This window comes from Microtus ochrogaster, chromosome 8 (genome assembly GCF_000317375.1).
Source record: "Microtus ochrogaster isolate Prairie Vole_2 chromosome 8, MicOch1.0, whole genome shotgun sequence".
NCBI classification, from domain to species: Eukaryota; Metazoa; Chordata; class Mammalia; order Rodentia; family Cricetidae; genus Microtus; species Microtus ochrogaster.
In genome coordinates, this window is record NC_022015.1 from 68,421,004 (window position 1) to 68,437,862 (window position 16,859).

At 46.8% G+C, this 16,859-nt stretch overlaps 1 protein-coding gene across 1 annotated transcript in view; it reads right to left on the reverse strand.

Moving 5' to 3' along the window:
* The window catches only part of Blnk (B cell linker), a 64,183-nt gene that overhangs the window by 15,329 nt on the left and 31,995 nt on the right, over nucleotides 1–16,859 (reverse strand). Inside the window, exons 5-10 of the mRNA XM_005352266.2 lie at nucleotides 16,438–16,594; nucleotides 13,684–13,847; nucleotides 8,696–8,777; nucleotides 7,564–7,635; nucleotides 2,915–2,984; nucleotides 437–464 (exon numbers count right to left, since the gene is read on the reverse strand). Coding sequence (XP_005352323.1) covers nucleotides 437–464; nucleotides 2,915–2,984; nucleotides 7,564–7,635; nucleotides 8,696–8,777; nucleotides 13,684–13,847; nucleotides 16,438–16,594 — 573 coding nt within the window. The remainder of the gene's footprint in view (nucleotides 1–436; nucleotides 465–2,914; nucleotides 2,985–7,563; nucleotides 7,636–8,695; nucleotides 8,778–13,683; nucleotides 13,848–16,437; nucleotides 16,595–16,859) is intronic.

Here is a 16,859-nt window from a genome sequence, read left to right on the forward strand (position 1 = left end):
CACGTTCTAGAGCAAGCTAGGGTCCATCTGGGCTGCATGACATCATGGACTTGCCCAGGGTCTCCCCATTCTGGCCAGAAGCTGAGTTTTGCCTGTGGCAATTGATCTGATACACAGTGGTCTGCTAGATGCTCTGGGGTCCGCAAGGCAGGAAGTGGACAGAGGCTTCCTGCAGTGACAGAGGTGTGGATAACATCTTTTGTTATCTGCTGCACACATTCAGGAAGGCTAACAGAATCCAGCAAGGACCAGCTCGCCAGGGGTAGCACCTTCCCAGCTCCCTGAGCCTTAGAAGTTCCTCAGGTTGTCTGCAGCAGCTCCAGGTGCTAAGCCTGCTGTGTTAAGCACAGCTGGATGCCCTGCTTGCTTTAAGTAGGAGGCTCACAATAGATACTGCAGGAAATGGGGCACACTTTCAAGTGCAGAACCAACTTACTGTCTTCAGGGGTGTAGCTGTCTTCTTCCTGGGGAATGAAAGATCAGCCTTGTTAAACACAGGGAAGATGAAGCAGAGCTACCACCTTCTTAGACCTAAACCCTGACAGGGAAAACAGTGGGCAGGAGACCGCTCTTAAAGGACAGGCGGAAGGCTGGAGGATTTGTGATGGTCCTGCCAGCAGATGGAGAAGGGTTAACTGTCTTAGCCAGCGCTCTATTGGTGTGAAGAGAAACCATGAGGCCAAGGCAATTCTTACAAAGGAAAGCATTTAATTGAGGCCTTGCTTACAGTTTCAGGGGTTCAGTCTGTTATCAGTATGACAAGGAGCATGGCGGCATGGTGGCAGGTGCTGGAGCAGTAGCTGAGAGCTTTAATAGAGCCTGGACTTACTTTCATCAGGCTTTATGCTCCTTGATGGAGTTTATTTTAATTCTTTTCCCTTTCTTTGATTCAGTCCCCCACTCTCTTCTCTCTTCCTCCCCACTACACCCCCTCATGTTTTGTCTGAGAGTTGAAGTACAGGGGAAGAGTACTAATAATCCAGTGTCTGCTGAGTCTGGAGCGAGGTTAAAGTCCTCACAGATCACTAATAATCCAGTGTCTGCTGAGTCAGGAGCGAGGTTAAAGTCCTCACAGATCACTAATAATCCAGTGTCTGCTGAGTCAGGAGCGAGGTTAAAGTCCTCACAGATCACTAATAATCCAGTGTCTGCTGAGTCAGGAGCGAGGTTAAAGTCCTCACAGATCACTTCAACCATCTAAATGACCCCTCCAAGTGTGTATTATGTAGGGTAACCCTGTCTCAGACAAAACTGAAAACCCACAAGAAGCTGTGTGTGGTAGCATGTGGGAGGCAGAAGCAGGCAGCCAGCCGGACCTACTGAGCACATTCCAGACCAGCCAGGGATACATAGGGAGACCCTATCTCAATTTTTTTCCTATTATTGTCACATTTTTTGATATCAGAAAATGGGTTCAGAAAGACTAAGGATCTGCTCAAAGTGAAGCCAAGAGAGGAGGGCAGATTTGGTTAATAACCCATCGAACTAAGACTTATTTGGTGTGCACTGGGGTGGAATCAAGATGGTAACCATGCAGGTCTGTTTTATACATAAATAACTGTGCTTTTAAAAAAGATCTATTTTATTAAAATTTCTGTGCATGTGTGTGTGTTGTGTGTGTGTGTATGACGTGTGTAAGTGAGTGAGTACATGTGTGTGAGTGTGGTATCTGTGAGTGCATGTGTATATAAGGTGTGTGTGTGTGTGTGTGTGTGTGTGTGTGTGTGTGTGTGTGTGTGGTGTTTGGATAGGTGCCGTGTGGGTCAGATTTGTCTGACTCCCTGGAGCTGGAGTCACAGGCAGTTGTAAGCCTCTGGCATTCATTCTGGGAATCAGACTCAGTCCTCTGAAAGAATGTTGCCTGCTCTTAACCACTGAGCCAACTTCCCAGCTCCTAAGCAAACTTCTTTAACGACCTGCTGAGCCAATGTAATTGTATGGAGTATATGGTGATTTGAATAAGAATGTCCGCACAGGCTTATATATCTGACTGCTTGATTCTCAGAATGTGGACCTGTTTAAGAGGGTTAGGAGATGTGGCCTTGTTAGAGAAGGCGTATCACTGGGGGCAGGCTTTGAGGTCTCAAAAAACGTGTGCTGCCAGTCAGTGGTGGTGGCACATACCTTTACTTTCAGCACTTGGGAGGCAGAGGCAAGTGGATCTCAGAGTTTGAAGCTAGCCTGATCTGCAGAGCAAGTTTCAGGACAGCCAGGGTTACACAGAAAAATCGTGTCTCAAAACTGACACACACATCCCCCCCAAAGACTCCAACAACAACTACAAAAACCTTGTGCCATTTTCAGTCTCTCTCTCCTCTCTGCCATGATCATGGTTGTGGATCGAGACATAAGTTCTCAGCCATTCCTTCACTGTGTCATCATGGCCCCAAACCATGTGAGCCTAAGCCCAGATTAAACACTTTCTTCTGCAAGCTGCCTTGGTCCTGATGTCCTATCACAGCAATAGAAAAGTAATTAAATCAATGGTGCCATAATATTCACACAGCAGTTTCCAAAGCCACCTTAAATCCCATAGGCTTTGTCCCAGAAAACACTAATGCATGTTCAGGCATACGAGCGCCTAATTCATGTTCTGAGGCCAGGCCCACTTTTTTAAGCCATGAACTACTTGCAAATGAAATTAGGGACCAGAAAGTAAAGGTTGAACTTGGTTGGAGATCTCGGAGCTTTCGGGTGCTAAAAGCTGGGATACCCTGCAAATCACAGTGAGCCAATGAACTCACATTTTAGCTAAAACTGACTCTGTGTGAGGCAAGACTCCTCACTTCCGATTTTAGTGGCAGTTCCTCTGGTCCATAGGTATGGAGAACTAACAGGAGTGCTCAGGGCAGCAGGGTCCCGCTATCCTGCACACACAGATCTTGTACAACCACTATCCTCAGTCAGTACTCACCCAGCTCGTGGAAGTGGGGATGGCGCAGCAGGCAGGGATGATTTGGAGTCCCAGACCCCACTGTTTCGACCTGCACAAAACATACATGCATCGGTCACTGGGCCTGCCTTCAGGAATGGCCGGATTAGGGAGGCTAGCGTTCCTGAGACACACACGCTTTGTGTCACTTTAAGTGAAGGGCCTGTATCCAGTGACACTGAAGCCGGGGATGGGGAGGGAAGAGCAAAGGAATGGGCATAGATGATGAGATATTTGAGACCCCAGCACAGGGCGGGGATAATTCAGTAGTGAAGCACTTGCCACACAAATGTGAAGACAAGAGTCACATCCCCAGAGCTCATGTAAAAGCCAAGTGGGTGTGGCCCCTTGCTTGTAATGCCAGAGATGGAAAACTCAGAAATCTAGGAGCAAGATTAACCAACTGATGAACTCTAAGTTGGACTGAGAGACCCTGCCTCAGTGAACAAGGTGAAAGAGTGAGAGAGGATGATTACCAATGTCAGTCTCGGGCCTCCACACGCACATGTACCACACACACATACATACATACCACACATCACACATAGACATACATCAGACACACACATCACAACATACCACACATCACATGTCAGTGTACACACATCACACACATCACACATGCACATAAATCACACACACACCGAAAATGCACACACATACACACATCATACATATACATACATCACACACATACCACACATCACACACATACCACACATCACACATAGACATACATCACACACATACACATCACACATACCACATGTCACACACACATCACACATACATCAGACACACACATCACAACACACCACACATCACATATCACACGTGTACACACATCACACACATTACACATATACATACATCACACACATCACACATATACCACACATCACACATACACATAAATCACACACACACACCGAAAATGCACACACATACACATCACACATACACAAATATCACACATCACACATACTACACACACACTGACACACACTCACAAACACATACACATCACACTCACACACATACATACACATCATACAAACACACACACACATACACATACTCATACACATACCACATACACAGACACATCACACACACAAGAAGAAAGAAAAAAATGCCAGCATATAAGCTCACACAGGCTGTAGGTCAGAATGCCACTCTGATGCTTCTGGAAGACCCATTCCTTAGACTCAAGGGCAAGTTCAGGGACCCTGGTTCTGAGAGCCCAGTGAAAACACACGGAAGTGCCTTTGAGAGGGAGGCAAGACAATACCACTTGCCCCGAGCACACTATACAGGTATGCTCAGCAAAGGTGTCTAGAGACGTGTGGGCTCAGCCCACCCCTCCTGGTGTGCCCGATCCTGCGGGTTCATACACAGCACACTTCAGCACCGTGTCTGCTCCTCACATACATCAGAGAATGCCTACTCAGTCACTACCAAGTGAGAGCCTACCACTCATTGCATCTCCTGAAGTCATAGAAGGGACCCAGCAGCCCGGACCTTGAATTCGTGCCAGTATGGGTGACAAATCTTTACAGTGTGCAAGAGCATTATCCCACAGCGTTCTCTTGTTCTTCACTCTCCTGGAGGCTGTGCTCTACTCTCTTCTGCTGTCTCCGCTATTCTCTCCCGCTTGCCCCGTTTCCCCGCCCCGCCCCTGCTCTGGACTCTTCCTGGTGTCTCTGGGTATTTTCTCTCTCTTACTCGCAGTATAAACCTTCCCCCTAATAACAGAGCAGTCCTGTCGGTAGTTTCTCCACTGTGCCCCCTCACATATAGCAAGCTGTACTGTGAAAATAAAGAGAAATGTCATCCGACCATGGTGTGCAAGTCCCACTGTGACCACCCAGCTGCTATTAAAACTGAACATTGAGGTTGATACTGTGCAGATAGGCTAGCCACTCACATCAGATAGAAGGACTCAGGGCAGAGGAGGCAACCATGTCTGAAAAAATAGGAAGCAGAGCCTACCCCGACACCGACCTTGTTAGACCCACTGCCTGGTTTCTCTGCTGAGCTGTCCTATCCTCCATGTCCCCAGCAGGCACACCAACATCTCCCCTTCTCTTTCCTCTCCATAGCTTTTAGCCACCAGGCAGGAGGGCCTTCCAGCTGTGCTCTGAGCTAACAGGGCGTGGTGCTGGTGCAAGCCTGTGTGCTCTTAGGCCAGTGAGCCGGCTCAACAGATACAAGTTCTGGCCACCAAGGCTGAGGACCCAAGTTCAATCCCCAAAACCTACATAGTGTAAGAAGAGAACCGAATTTACAAAGTTGTCCTCAGACCTCCTCGTGTATACCAAGATAGGAACGTGCCCTGTCCCCTGACAAATACATTTTTAAAAAAAAAATTCACCATAGTCTTGCTTTAGGAAGAATGCATTCTAGTTATTTTTCTGTTATCAAACTAGCTGGGAGACCTCTTAAAAAAACACTGTCTCGGGTGCTCTTTGAAATGGGGACACTCTCATCTTATCAAATTTACTTTTTATGGTCAGAAAACAGGATAAATACGATATTTTAAAGAATCAGCCAAACACATCCAGAATGTGGGAAAGGAGCAAAAGTTTCTGATAGCTAAAAATTTTAAACTGTGGGAAAAGAGCCAGATGTTCAGAAGCCAGATGTTCAGGGCCGCCTAGTGAGTGATCCTGTCTCTATGAAATGTCAGCAAAAGCAGGTTTACAGCAAGGGATGAAGACAAGTGGTTGCCTGGAGCCGTGAGTGGGAATAGCACTGACTATATAAAAACGGACATAAGGGATCTTGGCTGGGTGGGTGTGGAATCTAAAAGTGAGCTGGGGCAATGATTACGTAATGTATCACTATAAACATCACGATTCATAGACATCAGTATTTTTATACTAAGATGGGTGAATGTTATATATAATATTCATAGCTCATAAGTGATGTGGGATTTCCCTCTGTATGCTGTGAATACCATTAATGAATAAAGAAACTGCTTTGAACCTCTAGCAGGGCAGAAGTTAGGTAGGCAGGGAAAACTAAACTGAATGCTGGGAGAAAGAAGGGTGGACCAAGAGAGATGCCATGTAGCCCCCTCCCAGAGACAGACGCCAGAACTTTAGTCAGTAAGCCACAGCCACATGGAGATACACAGATTAATAGAAATGGGTTAAAGTAATATGTAAGAGTTAAACAATAAGAAGCTAGAGCTAATGGGCCAAGCAGCGATTTAATTAATATAGTATCTGTGTGATTATTTCAGGGCTAAGTGACCAGAAACCTTATTAGTGTCCTGTGATGAATACCCAGTGTCTCTGGGTATTGGCGGAGTGCTAAACATTGCAAAGGTGTTACCTACACCTCAGGAACACCAAGTGAAACAGACTCAGAGAGGGCAAGAGGCAAGACCATGTGAGCGGTGGACTCAGACAGCACTTCTCTCCGGTCAGATGTTTGTATCGTTCTTTGGAGGCTTGCTGTGCAGGTCAGAGTCATGGGTGCCTCTCTCAGAAGGAGAGTATTTCTGTGACCGTGGAGGGAGGGAGAATGGAGACAGACCCCTCTATTCACCAGCTGGACCCTTCTGCTCCCTCAGAGTGCAGCCAGACCAAGACGCACATCAGTGGGCCGACCCCGGCAATGGGACGACCTGGCAGTGGGATGACCCCAGCAGTGGTATACCAGGCACCCACCTTGCTTTCTGAGCATGTCCAGTTCTTGGTTAGGAAACTCTAAGGGAGAAGTGTGATGGGTGATGTACCCAAAGCATAAAAGTAAAATGGGAAAATCAGCTTCCGTCTCTATCTGCCCTGAGCAGAAATTTAGAAGTGTTTGTTTTAAAGGTGCAGCTTGGGTTTCAATTGCTGCTTACTTTCTCAGCTAAGACATTCACTTACGGGTCCTCAGTGTGTCCTGCTCCTGTGTGTTTCCTACATAACTCTACTTCAGTTTTATATCCAACATTAGTTCCGTTAACACCACCCTACCCCCACATCAGCCGTGTAAGCCCCAGAGCTCCGTCTCCTTGCAGGTGTTCTTGGAGACTGCTATTTTCTGCTGTTATCAGACTATGCAGCATCCCATACTCTGACGCATGCACACCAAAGACTCCACCCAGCCATTCCGCAATAATATAGGCTGCACTAGTGTGAAATTCAGCTTGCACATTTATGGAGATTTATAAATTTCAAGTTTTTTTTTTTTCTGGGGCAAGGTGCAGAATTTTTAATGAAACCAACTTAGAAAAAGCTCAGAAATACGGATTCTATCTATCCTTTCTTGATAAAAGCTACAGACCAGCCAGCCATTTTACTCTCTCCAAATGTTCACTGGGAGACAAGTCCCTATGGACTGAGTTGTTGTTCTATAAACTGGTGGTTCTCATATGGCTAGAAGTTGATCCCAACTCAGAGATAGTTGCCACCACATGGGGATACTTTTGCCCATCATGCGTAGGTAGATGGTTTTGGAATCTAGTCGGTAGAGGTCAGGGAAGTGGCAGAAAGCCTGTGGGCATGGACGGGACAAAGACTTGGTTCCCCATTATCAGGGAACTTGGGGATACAGGTGATTGGTCACGTGTGCTCTTAGTTGTATATCTCTTTTGGAGCGGTTGTAAAACCAAACCAACTGTGTATATACTTTACCTGTCACGTTCCCTGGAAGTGACATTGGCTTTGATGAGCTGTTCGGCTTGGTTGATCTATTCACCATGGGAGCTGAAACACACGAATATGCACACATGGAATAATTATAGCCATGCTTTACTGAGGAAAGTTCTCATAGGGGGAAAGAAGATCAGTTAAATCAGAGGATCCGCAAAGATTCTGTGACCCTTATTAATCCCAGAAATCATCCAAAGGGGAAGCCCTGTTGGATATATTAGCGATTAAAGGAATGAAATAAAACAATGTGCTGAAGTACCACAGATCAGAATGTCACCCGTCTGGTAGGGTGAGAGACAAAAGAGAGTTTGGCTCCGTTTTGTTTTAATCAAAAGAGTATTAAAGCTAAACACGGTGGTGCCAAATTAATCACTTGCCTCCCCTTCCGCACACAAATTCACTTGGCTTTTGAGATGGTTTGGGCGGAGGAGGGACATGTAGGTATTGTTTTGTGCACTGGGTGGCTTGGTCTTAAAGCAGTTGCCTATGCTTTGGTAGTACAGCAGAGTGCTGCTAGCAAAAACAAACAAACAAAAACCCAGTATTCTTGAGGACAGTCCTCTCTGGTCCAGTTTATTAGACAGGAAGTGTCATCCAAAGAGTCGCCGTGTCCTGTCTGGAACTGTATTTCCCAAAATCACTATTTCTGGAGGGTGCCGTTTCCATGTCTGATCTGAGACACGTGTTTATGACAGCATTTCTTATCCCTGGCAAGATTTACAGACAAAGTGTCCCATAGGCCTGAGACGTGTGGAACGAAAGAGCCAGGATGCGGAGTACACGGCTCTCATTTTATCCTTCCGCCGTAGACTTGTTCGTGTTGCACTGTTTCCAAGTCCACCCTGGGGCTTGCAATCCTGTGAGGGTTAGCTTTTGAGGGCCATTCTGCGTGAAAAAGGCAGCCGAAGATAGTAGCTCCAGGGCTTTCATAACCAGAATCTAAAACCTTGACCATGGAAGGAAGAGAAGGGCTCTGAATGGAGCCAAAGGCGGGGGGTTTACGGAGGAGGAGCGCCTGTCAGTTCTGATCTCTTCAGTGCTTACTGCTGAACAACCTGGTGTGGGCTCACTGCTAGAAGCTTCCAGGCTCTCCAAACTTCGAACACTTGCTTACCTTTCTCAGTAGGCAGCGGGCTGCCTTCTCGGGGATGGATATAGTTTTCATCGTTATCCTCCACAGGGACCACATAATCAGCCTAAAAGTAACACAGAAATGAGTGGAGAGAATGCTTGCTCTAAGCTCATAGTTAACTGTGGGAGAAAGGTTTTCGTTTCTATGAAAGCTTTTATGGGCTGTAACTCACATACTATAAAATTGCACTAGATGAAGTTTACCATGGGGTGCCTTTGGGCATTTAGCCACCTGTTGGGTCTACAGGGACTTTTCTACCAGACTCTGTTCCGTGAATGCTAAGTCCACGGCCGCTGAAGCCCCTTACATGAAATGGATCATAGCAGTTGTATTTTCTGTGATGAACCATCAGGAGCAGATGCAGCTTATAGAAGGAAGAGTTGAATGGGCTCGGGGTTCCAGAGAGATAAGCATCCATGAGGACGGGGAGGCACCATAGCAAACAGAAGGCATAGCAGCTGAGAGCCCACATCTTTAACCACAGATGTGAAACAGAGCCTGAACTGGATGTGGGGTGAGATTATAGAAACACAAAAGCCATCCCCGTGACATCCTTTCTCCAGCAAGGCCACACCTCCCGAACCTCACCAAACAGTGCTACCAACTGGGGACCAAGTACTCAAATACTGGAGACCGTGGGGCTCTTTCTCACTTATACCACGACATCAGCGTTCAGCAAATTTTGGGTTCTTTAATCTCTAGGCTTCTCAAATACCGAATATAACTTTAGGTGTGTCTTGTCGTCTGGATCTATCTTCCTTTGATGCTACTGCTTAGGCCCACTTCCCATATGCATATTTTTGCTCTCAATATCCTTTCTAACTTTTAATTGGGCTGTTTACCTTCCTATTGCTATGGTATATTAGCTCCTTGTATGTCCTAGATAAAAGTCCTCTAGAAGATGCATGACTTGCATTTTTCTCCAATTTTGAGCCTCACTATGTGCATAGACTAGCACTGAACTGAAGTTCTCTTGCTTCTGCTCCCAGTGTTGGTATTGCAGGCATGTGTAATGGGCCTCGATCATGCTTTCTTGATGCGTCACTTCTGGCACAAAGATCTAAATTTAAAGTCCCCTTTGTGTATCTTTTTTCTCTGTTGTTTGTGTCTTGGTAACACTAAAAAATAACCATTGACTAACTCAAGGTCATAAAGATTTCTACTTATGCTTTCTTCCTTCTAATAGCCCAATGGTTTCCTAGCTTACATTTAGGTCTATGGTCTGCTTCTGGTTAATATTGTGTATGGCATGAGATAGGGTTCAATACCCTCATTTTACATGTGGATATAAAGTTTTCCTAGCACTGTTACTTTTTAAAAATCAGTTATTTCTTTACTGTATTTTCTTGGTCTTTGTCAACAACCAGTTGACCAGAAATGGGGGTTAGAGACAGAGATAGATAGATAGATAGATAGATAGATAGATAGATAGACGGACAGACAGATAGATCGATATTTTATACAGATAAAACACAAATGAGCTACCCAGGTCTTAAAAATGATTTTTCTAATCTGGCCTGATAGATTGACAAGAAAGGTACCCATAGAAGAAAAAAACAAAACAACTCCCTCCAAAACAAAACAAAACAACAAAACCCCATCCCATCACTCAGCCATCTTAACACTCTTTGTCAGGTGGATACTCCCTCCAACTCCGAGGTACAGAGAAAACACACAGCTTGCACAAGGCAGCAGAGGCAGGATTCGATCCCCATCTGAGTGCCGAGAACTTCAAGTACCCAGAAGCCACCTGTGTGCCTCCTGCAGCCCACCCTTCCACCCTCGCCATCCTCCCTTAGGGCTCTTCTCTCTTTCCAGATAGCTGTTGTTTCTCGTCTCTTCTTCACCTTCAGTAGGAGCCGTCCTGTCTATACTGTCTAAAATCCAATCTATTTAGAGTAATGCTATTTCTGGAATTTATGGAACCAAGTCAGTTTTTTTTACAAAAGAGCAACGACAGAAAAGACTCGATCCAATCCCAACAAATTGCATTTGTTCAAACGTGCAATGTGCATTTCCAGCTCTACAGTTCCATGGTTAGAAGTGGCTACCTGCCAAAACAAACGTATGATAAAGACCCATACAATCTGTACCTTAAAGAGAGCACCAGAATCACTGCGATGTTCATAGAAACTCCATTATCCCATACACAATCTATAAAACCATAACTGTGGTGTCAGCCTGGTCTACATAATGAGTTCTAGGACAGCCAGTGCTGCATAGAGAGACCTTGTCTCAGCAGAACAAGACAAAAACCCAATAAAAACAACAACAAAAAAAAAAGCAACAACAATCAAAACAAAATAAAAACAAAAAAGTTTTGGAGATGCATAAGGTTCTAAATACTAGAAAAAGAATAAGTTGGTGTGTGTGTGTGTGTGTACATATTGATTTTGTCTTTTCTTTTCCTTTTTTGTGGAATCTTTTCTTTTTCTCCTGAGACAGGGTCACATGTAGCCTAGCCTGGGCCTGAATTCATTCTGCAGGCAAGGATGACCTTGAACCCTGACCCTCCTGAATGCTGAGACTACTAGTCTCTGTCACCACTCCTGATACCCGTGGTGCTGGAAATGGAGAAAAGTGGTTTGTTCATGCCAGAAAACCACTCTACCGACTGAGCCACATCCTCAGTCCTGGGTGTGCACAGGTATAGGAGCACACGTGTGCGCAGGTGCAGGAGAACACGTGTGTGTGCAGGTACAAGGACACAGAGGAAAACCTCAGGCATCATTCTTTCAGTGCTGATCACTTTGTGGGCTTTATTTGTTTGATTTTTTTTAAAGATTTATTTATTATGTGTAAAGTGGTCTGCCTGCATGTATGCCTGCTGGCCAGAAGAGGGCACCAGATCTCATTACAGATGGTTGTGAGCCATCATGTGGTTACTGGGAATTGAACTCATGATCTCTGGGAGAGCAGTCAGTGCTCTTTTTTTCTTTTTTCAAATTTTTTTAAAATCACAGATCTCATCTTTTTTAATATTTATTTATTTATTTATTTATTTATTTATTTATTTATTTATTTATTTATTTATTATACAATATTCTGTCTGTGTGTATCCCTGCAGGCCAGAAGAGGGCACCAGACCTCTTTACAGATGGTTGTGAGCCACCATGTGGCTGCTGGGAATTGAACTCAGGACCTTTGGAAGAGCAGTCAGTGCTCTTAACCTCTGAGCCATCTCTCCAGCCCGTTTGATTTTTTTTAAATTTAATTTTATTTGCTTTTCTTTTTTTGTTTTTGTTTCTGTTTTTTCAGACTGGGTTTGTTTGAGGGGGCCTCTCATTGGTCTGGGACTCATTTGCTAATTAAGTTAGTCTGGCCAGCCCTAGGGATCAGCTGATTCACCAGTGTTGGGATTACAGGTGAGCCTCATTACCCGTGGCTTTTTAATGTGGGTTCTGTGGGAACTGAACTTTGGTCTTTCTCCTTGCAATGCAAAAGCTTCACCAACTGAACTATCACCTAGTCCCTGGCTTTGGCTGTAACCCTTTGAAAATCTCATCCTCCCATCTGCTCCTTGGAGAACACAGCCTCCTCTACACTCCTCTCCCACTGGTGCAGGCTTCCTTGAGCCACCTCTGTAGGACGCTGTGTGCAGAACTCTGCCTCTCTGCCCTCAGTTCCCTCCCACCTCACCACAGAAATGGAGACCCTGTCACAGCCCATGGTGTCCCTTTGCTTCTGTGTCTAAATTCACAGAGTCTTCCTGGTTGGTTCCTCACCCTCTTCTACTCTGCTCTCCTGCTCCCTGTCACCTCTGCCCTCCTTAAAGAGACAGGATCACCTCTCTGACTGACAGACTGCGGATTGAGAGACCACCCCCACCCCAAGTCTGCTGCCCTCTGCTAGGGGCACTGAGGTGTGCAGAGGTGACAGGGTTGAGGAGCCTTTCAGGACGAAGTGTGTATATGCTGTAGGAGTGCTGAGCCCATGGCAAAGGAAAAAGGGACCAGGATTCATTCACCGCTGAGCCCAGCTACCATGAGGCTCAGCAGCTCTACTCAGTTGCTGGCTACTGCCACCTCCAGTCCTCAGGAGAGACTAGGAAACTGGCTTTGTAAAAAGCCTAGAATATGATAGGAACACTGTGTGTGTGTGTGTGTGTGTGTGTGTGTGTGTGTGTGTGTGTGTGTGTGTGTAAGAAATACATTTATATCTCTATTTATCTATATACTTATTAAATAAATATAAAGATAATAAGGGAGGAAAAACCACAGTCTCAGAGATGTTGGGCAGCTAGCCCAAAATCATAAAGCTGACAGGATCAGAAGGGACTTACACCTAGAAGCTGTCTCCACCGTGCCTTAAAAGCCTCTCTTTTCTGTCTCCTGATGGGAAATTATATTAGGATGCAGATAAAGGCCATTCCTCAACAGGTTCCCCAAACCACAGCTTCTATCACCGGCAGGCATCTCAAAACAAGTCATTTCTTAGAGCAGCTTCAGTAAGATTCTGGTGCCTCAGAGTTATCTTTAGAGTCCTCCCGTAGGAGTATCTTAATGGCTGTGCCCTGCCTGAGGGCTGTCTTTCTCTTTAAAATGCAATGGCCCTGGGAGCCAGGGCCACTAGGTGCAGGCAGCCATCATTACACAGGCTGGCTAGTTCACTGGGTCACTCTCAAAAGGTAACGATCCCAAGAGGAGAAAGACTCTCAAGAAGCAGGCATTGAAGCTGATGAGGTGAGTCCCCGGATTCCCCAGGGGAGGGGCAGTGGGGGAGCAAGAGCTCTGAGAGGCATGGTGGGGGCTGTAGGAGGGGCACAGATCCAGGACAACATCACGCTTCTTGGAAAGCTGTGATGATTAAAATGGGTCATATTGCCAGTTTGAGAGAAAGCAAGTGTCGCCTTGAGGGATGGGATGGACAGAGAGACAGTAGGGCTTGGAGGAAGGGAGGCTGCTTCAGGCCTACTTTTCTGGCCCCTCCAGCTCCCCTCCAGGGCGGCCCTTTGAGCAGGCTTACTTTACCTCATCCTCAAGGAGGTCTTTGGGCTTGGGGGGGATCTGAGGCTTCTGGAGGGCGGTGGGAGAGGGCAGAGTGGAGGTCAGCCTCGTTTTCGTTGGAGGCCAGCTAGGCTTGCTGGGGAGTGACTTGCTGAAGGGTGGAGAGTGCCGCTGGCTGGATCGATTGTCTTGAACAAACATAAAAGAACACAAAAGAGGCTTTAGGTCATTTGTCGTATGGATACCGTGGGGTTCTAGGAAACACACAGCCAAAGGCATGTATGTGACTACAGTGTGGTGTCCTTAAAGAAACCAAGTGAACAGGACAGGTAGACTGAAGCTCCCACCGTCTGTCCATCTGTCTGTTTACCTAGATGCTAACTAGCAGAAGGTCCTTAAGACCACATTCCCGGAGGAGTGATAAAAGCCTACATGCTCTGGAGAACTGAGAGTTCCACATTCTGCTAAGCCCAGTGGGTGGAAGCAGCATGAGGAAGCAAGGAATGTGGTTCTCACTTGTATTTACATACTAGAACCACCTTCAGGACTTTAAAAGTGGCTCCATTATGGACCTAACTCTGGACTTCTGGATAAAGTCTATTGTGATGGGTTTTTTAAGTTCATTGGGATTCCCAAGGGATCCCCAAGTTATTCGGAGGAACTCCTTTCCTCACTCCTGGAGAAGCCAGGTGACCCTGCTTTGTCCAGAATTGTCCCTTTCAGCAGGTATTTGAGAGCCCAGAGCGAAGCCAGACAGATCTGGGTTCCTTCTGCTCTGCCATCGACTAACTGTGCCTGTTTGGATCAGTTACAGTTTCTCTGGCACTTCCTTGCTCCTTTTAGAGTAGAAGATCACACTATGAACAGAAGATCACACTATGAACAGAAGATCACGCTATCCACCTTTGAGCTATCCTAGGAATAAGGAAAACAGCTGTAAGCTGAGTTCTTATTGGATTGGATTGACATATTTCCAGAAGTTCGTAGCTTAGGGATGCCCTGGCATTCTTCAACACTGGCTTACAGCAGGCTGCTGGGTTTCCTGCTTCCTCCTGGGACATTACCTTGCCTGTCATGCCCTGACACTGTGGCCCTTTCTTGCTTTCAGCATGCGCCGGAGGTAAGTGGCCAAGGTCACGTTTACTGTGCTCATACACCAGGGCATCAGCTTTGCGGAGCCTGTCATTGCCAGTTTTATTTGTAGCTCTTGGAGTTTTTATAGAATTCTGAATGTGATGCTTAAACCCACGAGAAGTAGCAAAACACAGAAGGCAGGCTTTGAAGAACTGAGTTGTGGCTTCTGGCTTGCCTTCTACAGCCTCTTCCCTTTTGGGATCATCATAGTGAGTGAACAAAGTCACTTGCCACATCCATCCGGGAGTGAGTGGGGCAGGGCTTGGGGCATGCCAGTGTGGAAGCTGAGAGGTCCAGCTCACATCCAAGCTCTGCCACTTACATAACCGTGACACAGTTAGCTCGCTCCCTGCGTCTCTCCTTCCTCCACACAGTGAAGCTATATCCTTCTTCCTCAAGACTGGCAGGGCTAAGAAGCCATGGCTCTAAAGCATTGCCCTGTAACCTATAGAACATAGCAAGGGTATGCTGCCTTGCTCACTGCTAAATGCTCGGGACTGAGCATGGTCCGAGGCCACAGGAAGGGCCTAACAGCTTCACCGTGGAATGCAGCTCCAGCAGCAGCTGCAGCCTCTGGGGAGGCTGCTGACGACAGTAGAGATGATCTTGCTGCATACATGCATCTCCACGCCCCTTGTGGACACACTCGATCCCCCACCCCCGGAAACCTAGTCATCTGCTGTGGCGAGAACAGGAGTGATTTTCCTATTCCCCCTGATGCCTTCCTTACACAAGCTACCAAAGAACTCTACCACCGACCCGCACCCCCAGCCAGCTTTTAGTTGTTGTTGTTTTATTTATGTTTGTTTTTAAACTATTTTAAAATTTGAGACAGGGTCTTGCTATGTTGCCCAACCTGGAAACTTGGACTCCTTCCTCATCCCTACCCCCAAGCTAGGATTGTGGGCCTGTGCTGCCACACCAGGTTTCCTGAATCACAAGAGGCATGCCTCAAAGCCAGACTTGTGCTGTGTCCACCGGACCTAAGAGAAAGAGTCCAGGCCCAGGACTCACTGGCACCCCCATCCCCCTTCAGACATCCACAGTCTAAATGGCCGGTGTATAAAGCCGTCTGGCACCAGAGTAGAGGGGACATTAGTGGACACTCAGGTCGTTGGAGCGCACTGTTATTCTGTTTGGGTTTCTCAGAAGTTTCAGAGCCTTGGATGAAGGAGTTCCCCGGAGAAAGAAGATTATTGCCCAGGTTGATTTTCCATGAAGCTACAAAAGCAAGGGAGGGCGGCTTTTAGGGTACACTTTTTTTTTTTTTGGTTTTTGGAGACAGGGTTTCCTTGTGTAACAGTCCTAGCTGTCCTGGAACTAGCTCTTGTAGACCAGGCTGGCCTCAAACTCACAGGGATTCACCTGCCTCTGTCTCCCGAGTTCTGGGATTAAAGGTGTGCGCCGCCACCGCCTGGCCAGGGTACACTTCTTTATCAGTACAGGGAACCTGTTTAGTGCTCCCAATCTGGGGGAAAAAACGCTCCCCATAAAATGAAAAAGCCATAACATTGTTCCCCTACACCTACCAGCTCCCGGGCTGCCACTTGGAAGTGAGAGTAGAGAATGCCAGGGGACCCTCAGGCAGCAGCTAGGTTTGCCCACCTCCTCTCCCTGTGGTCCCAGCCTCCACATTGGCCTCACCTACGTATTCGCCCCTGGTGAAGGGCAGGGCTGGATGAACCACCCTTGTCTGCTGCTCAGCAGGCGGTGGCTCATAGGAATCGTCGCCCGTCTCCTCCGCGGGCATCACGTACATCTCAGAATCCGAATGTTCGTCTGGATTTTCATAGTCGCTGTCCTGCAAAGGTAAGCACCATGCTTGGTATCCCTGCAGATGCCACCAGGTGTCCAGTTCCTGCCTTAGGAGGCAGGAGCAGTTCCTGAGGCGGAAGATAGGAAGCGGAGACCGAGGGAGACTGTTCGCATCCACCTGCTCCACACAACTCCGCCACTACTACACAGGAGCCGCACAGGACTCTCCAGGGCAGAGACGGGACCCTTGTCTCCTTTCACCTCTGATGTTCTAACGGGGTTCCTTTGTCTGATCTAAGGGCTCTAGGAAC